This window comes from Geospiza fortis, unplaced genomic scaffold (genome assembly GCF_000277835.1).
Source record: "Geospiza fortis unplaced genomic scaffold, GeoFor_1.0 scaffold98, whole genome shotgun sequence".
Classification (NCBI taxonomy): domain Eukaryota; kingdom Metazoa; phylum Chordata; class Aves; order Passeriformes; family Thraupidae; genus Geospiza; species Geospiza fortis.
The window spans coordinates 12,865,903-12,874,005 of NW_005054306.1; the positions used below are offsets into that span (position 1 = coordinate 12,865,903).

The 8,103-nt window shown below is 36.5% G+C and overlaps 2 protein-coding genes across 4 annotated transcripts in view; one reads left to right on the forward strand and one right to left on the reverse strand.

Moving 5' to 3' along the window:
- AKAP7 (A-kinase anchoring protein 7) overlaps positions 1–8,103 on the forward strand; it is a 76,908-nt gene that overhangs the window by 14,295 nt on the left and 54,510 nt on the right. For all 3 annotated transcript variants that reach the window (XR_004083001.1, XM_014312074.1, XM_031066679.1), the window contains exon 5: positions 2,602–2,714. Coding sequence is in view for 2 of the 3 variants with exons in the window: in XM_014312074.1 (XP_014167549.1) it covers positions 2,602–2,714 (113 nt within the window). In the remaining variant the exon portion in view is untranslated. The remainder of the gene's footprint in view (positions 1–2,601; positions 2,715–8,103) is intronic.
- Positions 7,896–8,103, reverse strand: part of MSH5 (mutS homolog 5) — a 2,418-nt gene continuing 2,210 nt past the window's right edge. The window contains exon 1 of the mRNA XM_031066678.1: positions 7,896–8,103. This exon is cut by the window's right edge and continues 2,210 nt beyond it. Within this exon, the coding sequence (XP_030922538.1) occupies positions 7,896–8,103 (208 nt within the window).

Here is an 8,103-nt window from a genome sequence, read left to right on the forward strand (position 1 = left end):
AAGAGTTGTCTAATGGATTCAGCTGCATCCAGTGTAAGAGGCAGATGACATTCAGTAATTTTGACATTATAAAAATGAGGTACAAAATGATATTACAGAGTACTTCAAACTGTATGAAAGGCAGTCTAAAAGCTGTCCAAAAATTTGTTCCAGGAAGTCATTGAGCTTGTAAAAATAGCTTTAACATTTCTAGGGTATACTTTGAAGCTGCAAACATCAGTCAGCCTGAGGCTAATAAAATCAAACATAGATTTTGTTTGATTTTTCAGTCTAAGTAGTAATGATAACGTCTGGAGGAAAGATGGAGGATACTCATTTGTCAAGATGCCTGGGCATTGTCTGTCTATTTTTCTCATCACTGGCCTCTAATTTCTTTTAGTTTAGATAATCTCCATCATAAACTTTAACTTTTGTGTATTTGCCAGTCAACAAATCCACTTTTATACTGTCTCACAAGCCTAGAACTTTCTCTTGCCTGCAGCATCCATGTGTCCTTTCCAGTTTCTTTTAAATCCCTTTTTGTACCCACTTCTTCAAAGAGCTTCATGGATATCAATAGCACTACATTATCTTGTAACCTTCCTGAACTCTCAGGAAAACATTTCTCTTTCTTTTTTTTTCCCTCCACTTAGTCAGATTTCATTCTATTTTTCATTATTTTTGAAGAAGGAAACCTTGTGTTAATTATGTTCATAAGTTACCTTAACCAGTAAAATGTTGCACTTCTTGTACATGTTAAATTCCACAAAACTGGGGCTATCTGTAGTCCCAGCAAGCCCAATGTCTTGAGCCTGTGATGTTTAATATGTCTGTGCCATGACAAACTGTGTGAGAAATATGATGCCCCTGAGAACATGTGTAGACATACACCTACACATCCATAAATGTTACGTTAAAACTGCAGTCTCTCTCTCTTCTTGCCTTTCTCTTCTGACCAAGGTTTTCATTGTTTTTTCTTGGTTGGAATTGCCAGGTATGAAAGAGGATTTTGGAGATACATTGAACAGTTACCAAACAAAGCTATTTCGCACAGAACAGAGACAGGCAGGCCGGTGGTTCTGTTTAGCAGGGTAAAGTGCAGGTGCCTAGCTGTCCCACCCAATTCCCACACAGTCACAGCACTGCGTGATTGGTCTGCCCTGCTGACATCCCTGGGTTCATCCCTGGATCAGAGGCACATTGGCAAACCTCTGCTCTGATACTAAGTTCTTCCCAGAGTTAGGAGGGGACACTTGGAGAGGTGCAAATCTTCATCAGCACAGATCCTAATTGCAGAGTGTCAGATAAGACTGCATGGTCTAAGATGTGATGGCAGAAAAAAATGGAGTTTTCAGAGGGGAAAAAAAAGACTGCTATGCACAAGACTGAGTCAGAACATCACATGGTAATGTAAACCTGGTTCTGATAAGATTTACCTTTGCTGGAACATCAAAGTCAGTGGGTCCCCAAATTGTGATGTTCAGAGAATAGATACAGGAGCCAGAAAGCTCAGTGGGGATTTAGTGTAAATTTAGAAATGTCTCCGAGAGACAAAATTTAAAATAATACAAGTAGGTCAGCTGTACTTGTGTTGTTTGCTTCCCGATGTGATTCTGTTTCTTCCAGGTATCAGAAAAAGGACTGTTGAACTATCAGGCAAAAAAATAATATATTTAAATGAACATACATTGTTTTGTTAGGGGCTGATTAAATCTATGTGATAAGATTGATTATTTTCCCCCTATTTTGATTTTAGTTTGATTGTTTGAGTGAGCTAGATCTACACCTGGTGAAAAACTGGAAGTTGTACTTGCAAAAAAATAAAAAGCTTAAGATTTTGCAGTTTTCTGTTTTTCAGATACAGAAATACTCTATTTCCCAGTATTATTTTTACCATAGATTTTTTCAATTTTATCAAAACATTTTTTCAAACAGAAGTTTTTCATGTTTAATCTAAATAAAACCATGGAACATAATTCAGAAGTCGCACTGAAATTTATTTCCAAGACATTAAACATTACATTGGGCAGATGAGTTGAAAAATAGTAAACTAGGTCAGTATTGTTGAGTTGTTTTGGCCTAGACTTCAAACAGATAAAAGTAGGAAAAAGTACATTAAAAGAAGGAAATTAGCTCAGAAGGCAACAGTGAAGCTTAAAAGCCAAGCAAAAATCATCAGCACACCTAATATGTTCTCTAATGCTGGCATGTAAATCCAGTGCCGAAACTTAGAGCTTTCACTTCCGAGTTTCCTTTGGTCTGAGTGGGAGATTACACAGATAGAGATAATAGAATTACCATAGAATACTGGTTTTGAGTTGACAATTCTGTTACACACTCAGAGTTTTCCTGAAGTTTCCCACACTTCTAGTGAGAGTGACTCCTGAACAGTGCTTCAGATATTTCACATGAAATATTATATCCATGTTCACATGAAATAATGTAAAGCTCTGAAGAAATAATATGTACATTTAAAATTAAGTAGAAGTGTTCCTGCCTTTTAGTACTCATCATCTTGTTTCTTTCACGTAAAGGACCCGTGACTAAAATTACATTTGAAAGCACATTTTAAGCATTATATTATGTAATTTATGTATTTATGCAATTTTCTCCTCCTGTCAGAAACTATGAAAAAGATATTTCAAGAAAAGGGGATCATGACAGGAGAAGAAAGAGCTTTTAAACCACATCTGACCTTCATGAAGTTGTCAAAATCAACAGAGCTACGTAAGCAGGTGAGCTCACATTTCACATAGTTCAGAAGCAATCTAGAAAGTAGCAATCTAGTAATTTTTAATTTGGAGATGGACACTATTGTTAATGCTGTAGCATCATATTTGCTACTTTGTAACCAGCTGAAGAGGTAAGACTTTTATGCTTTTAAAGAAATAATTAATGTCTCTACTGTAGAAGCAGTCCTGTACTTAATTTATCACTCTTGATATTCTCAGTGCAGTAATATCATGGTCTGTTTTCTCTTGGGAAATTAGGCAAGACCAAAGGATAAAAGTACTTCTTCAGAGTTGCAGAACTCCCATCAGGGGGTAGATTGTATGCAGGCAGTGTGTTTGCTGAGTTTTGTTACTGTATAGGAGAAAATGAGCAAATAAACAGTAGAATTTCTGTTTGGATATGCATAGTAGGCAGTTAGTTCCCCATTGAATGTGCTTTGGTGAATTTCAGAGTAATGAGGAAAAACTGTATTAATACATGTATATAATTTAATATATCTTCTATATTCTCTCTGGCAGGCAGTTATTTCTTGCCCATTTATTATGGTTTTTTTTTTACAAAATACACAAATACATGAAAATAGGATATAACTGTCATTAAAATACATAGAAGCAATACTAGTGTATCTTTTTTAAAATTTCATATTAATTTAACTGTAGTACCTGTTATTATTTAACACAAGGTATATGTCTCTACATTTTTTACTGACATTGTATAGAATGTTTTATGTGATTCTTTAACATTGACTGGAAAATAATTTTCAGAAAAAATATTTTACATAAGAATTAAAGTACATAAAACTAATCTTTTAAGTTGATTTTTCCTTAATAGTGGGTTGAAGTTAATAATTAAACTTTAAAGTTTAATTAGAAATATCTCTAAAAATGCTGAAGGTGCACGTTTTAATTAAGTAGTGTTTTGAAGTAAGTAGAAAGAAGGTAGCGAGATTTGAGATACATCAAGAAAATTTGAGGGTATGTGTACTTGTTCTAAAATAGAAACAAAGACTTAGCCATAGGATGCAGGTGGTATATGATAGATATGAAATTTTTAAACTCACAGAAGCTTTTGCTTGAAATGACAGTTGAGTTTTTAAAATGCTAATTTAAAAAATCCACAGATCTTCTAGAATATCAGCTGTTCAATGATTTAACTGGTTAAAAGATCTGAGACAATCAGGGTGGGATTTTTGCTATTCTGTATTTTTTCTGGTTTTTGGCTGGTTGGTTGTTTCATTTACATTTATCTACCTTCCATGACATATTAGCCAGGATACATCCTTTCTGTGTTCTGATATTCACTGCTGCTGACAGAACCAGGTCAATGTCATTCCAAATCATCTTCCTGAGCCCTCCATAATGCTGGATAATGCATATGATCTACTGCATAGAAGGATACTACGTATTAAAAATCTGTACATTTTTCTCTGTCAATTCAGTGTGAGGCATAAGCATCAGTCTTTACTATATTTTTTTCTTTCATTGTATTCCTGCATTTAGTTAGACAGTTTAATGCATTTACAGAAAACAGTAAATAAAAATATGTATCACAAAAAGGAATAATTATTTGTCAGTACATTTAAATACGATGTCTAATTGTATTTTCAGATTTTAGAACAATATGAAAAGGAAGAAAAGGGAAGTGGATGAGGGTTACATGAGCAAGCTTATAAAAGAGCAAATAGTACTGAAGTGGTTGAGTATAGTTCTCAGCTGTAGCGCTGTGTAACTATATTGATTTATTTTTTAAATGTAAGCTTCCTTATTTGCAACAATATTCTGTTAAGTCACCCTCCTCTCAATGACATCCAAATTCCACCAAAGTTTTATTTTGGGGGGAAAAAAATCTGTTTTTTAAACCTTAATATAACTGTAGCAGTTTTGAAATTTATATATTCTGTAGAGATTTTAACTTTTCCAGAGTTAAAAATTGTATTTACAAAGCAAAGAGTTTGAGAATTCAGAACTAGTAAAGATCTCATGAAATCAGGTTTTCACTTTGAAGGCACATCATTAAGCTAACAATGGTAAATCTAAAAACTTGGAAACAGATATTAATAAAGGATGGAAGTGTGAAATAAAGTGGATTAGGAAAGAACTATGCGGTTTACTGTATCCCCTTCAGCTTCTCAAATTAAAGGACTTATTTACCTACTCAGAAGTGGGACCAACTTGTTCTTCATGCATAGTCGGACATTTCTCAGATTAGATGTGCCACTGAACACTTCCCCAAAAACAGGAGGTATAGTGTGCTCCTAGGTGTCCTTGTTGGAGGAGACAAAATGATATAATTTACTTGCTCATGTTCAGCTATTTCCAGAATTATTTGAATGAGAAGAATCCTGGGTTAGTAGCGTTATCTTCTATGCAAAGCACCTAATGAAGCACAATAAAAGAAGCAACTGGAGTTTTGCATTTGAAGATAATGTTTCTGTTCCTGCTTCCCTCACTCACCTCCTAAGTTGCCACCAGTCAGTCATAAGCCCTGTTGCTGGTGTGCAGATCCTTGAGCTCTGGCTAGCTCTAACACATGCTAGCAGCCTGGCGTGGTAGCAGCGTTGCCACGGAGCAGCGGCTCCAAGTGGGAGACAGGCTCTGGCGTGCTGCTACCTAGGGCGACCTGACTGCGGCAGGGGCAGAGAGGCTTCACCCTTGGCCAATGAGCAGGAACAGACTCCAGCGAGCGCGTAAGGAAGATCCAGAAGCGAGACAGTTGTCCGCAGTAGGAAGGGATTTTATTGGAAAGGGAGAAAGGCTGCAGGCAACTGCCCTGAGGGGCAGGGTGAACAGAGATTATAAAGGGTTCCCGAGGGGAGGAACAACTCGTCCTCGGGCAAATAAACGTACAGAAAACAATGACTGGCAGAACAGAACAACGAATGGGGGACTAGTTGGGGAGGGGAAACAATTTCTGGTCCAATCACTCCTTGCCCTGAGTGGAAGGTTCTAGGGAAAGGGTGTGGGCAGAGAGTGACGGACATGGCAGTTGCTAGGGAAACATAGGAGGGGTTACAGAGAAACTGTAGTGACGAAGGAGGGAACAAATGATCGACATGGGGAGTGGCAGAAGTTGCCTAGACAACTAGGGAGGGGGCAAAGGATTGACAGTTAACTGTGAGGGGAAAGGCGGGAAGGGAGCCCTAGGCAGAACCATTTTAATAACTGAACAGGGGCAAACCGAACATACTAACTGAATATAACAAGAACATTAAAATACAACTTGCATAATAAACTTACACAGAACATAACTAAGAACAGAAAAGTGGTCACACCGCAACACCCTGTGTTTTCCATTTGTCCAGATTCCTATTTATTTCAGGGTGTGTTGTGAGGCACTTCATAAATGCTCTATAATGTTTGAAGGCCCTTTGATACCCAGTACTGCCAGAACTGCAAATGCTGTGAAATGAATTTCATAGGTAGAAGATGACTGACAGCTAAATTGCTCTGATGGCATCTGCTTAATTAGTGCAGAGTATATCCCTAGCCTAGACAGTGGTTGACAACAAAAAATGCTGAAATTATAAATCATGACTCTTTTGTATATTATATTCCTTTGTATGGTGTATCTTTACAATGCTGAATGTATAGTCAGTAAAAGAGAATATATTATTGGAAAAATAGTTGTATTTGCAACACTTCTGAGTATTGTTCAAGGCCTGATTCACTGTTGCCATTCACTTCAATGGTAACATCATAATGATACCAGATATTATGCAGACAGTGTTATTGTGATTGCACTGGAAATAGCATTAAATGCACAATTCAGTAAGTTGTTACTGTATTTTTTAATGTAAAGTATGTTAAACTTCTGTCACTTTCCAGTTTCATACAGAAATAGCATAAGGTACTTATTTGGTAATAGTTTCCTTTATCATCAAGGAGGAAATTCCACACTGAAACAAACCCAAAGCAGTGTCTCAAATTTCAGATCTTTTTGATGTACGCTGATATTCATCTTTTTGCTATCTTCAGCCAGATAACCAGATAACATGTTCAATACTGATAATTATCAAGGGATTTAATTTTTTTAAAATGTAAATTTTCTCTCAGTTTATGTGACATTAATATTTTTGGCTTCTTGAAATGACATATAGATGAGTGATGTAGTGTATCTTTTATTTGCCATAATGTAAGTGGTTAGAGCAAGTTTTGGCAGACAATAAGCTATCTAATGTCTCCTCTGTCTTATTTACATGAGGAATCTCAGGCACTTGCCTGGCTGCAGGAAAGGTTATTGCTTTGATAGTGTTTAGATATGGCTCTTGCATCATTAATTTGTTAATGAATTTTTCTTGCATATGCATACATAAAATACTGTGTTCAGTAAAGATCCTTTACATGACAAGAGAAGTGAAAGGGAATCCTCCCTTTGTGACACTAATCCTCAAATGTTAATAATTGAAAATAGAATAGAATATGTGAAGTTCTTGTTTCAATTCCTAGGTTTGTAATTTTGACTTTATACCCACAGACACATAATATGCATGATACATCTGTATCATACAGAACCTTAGAGAAAAGAACAGTTCTCAGTAAAACTAAGGTACTGCTATTTATCAGTCCCCACTGAATCTGACCACCAGCATTCTTTTTATAACTAACCCCTGGGATCTCTGCCATTTGGAAATAAAAGCTGGTATAAGAAAAGCCACAAAGCCACTAAATCCCTCTGCATTGCCACTTATGCCAGCCTCTATATCAGTGGTTTGTATTAGGACAACTGTTAATTGTTGGCACAAGAGTCTGAGCCACATATTTATTTGGAATCTTTTATGGTGATCCTAAAATGGCTGAAACCATCACTTTGGCACAATATGAAACAATAAACACGTTCCTTTAATAGTCTTCTAAGACCAGTAGAAATGTGTTGTGATTTTTCTGCAGCATATTTTTTTAATCTGAGGTTCCAGTAACAGGGACAGAAAATGCAAACAGAGTGACCCAACAGCTGTAAGATGTTCTTAAAATTCTTCCTCTTCATACACTCATATGATGCACCATATTGCAGGGATATGTAAGTACTCGGTTTAAGCAAGAAGAAGAAGAAGGAAGGATATAAGTACAGACAGTTTGTTACAAGCTAAATGTCCTGTGTGGTGTAATGTCATAGTGATCATTCTTTAAAGTCCCAGACTCTCCATGGTAGGTATGACGCAGTCTATGTATTTACACATACCCTGGCTACAGGACTGAGGCTGCAGAAGGCAACACCTCTTTAGACATGAACTCTTCCAAGTCCACCTGGGGATCGTCAAGGTCTAGGCAAAGAAATTTTTCCACAACAGACTTGCATTTTTCCATCCTATCACATTTTGAAGGATGATCAAGACGTTTGATAGGTTTTCCGTTGCGTATCAGTTCTGATACTTCCACACCTCTTTCAATAATT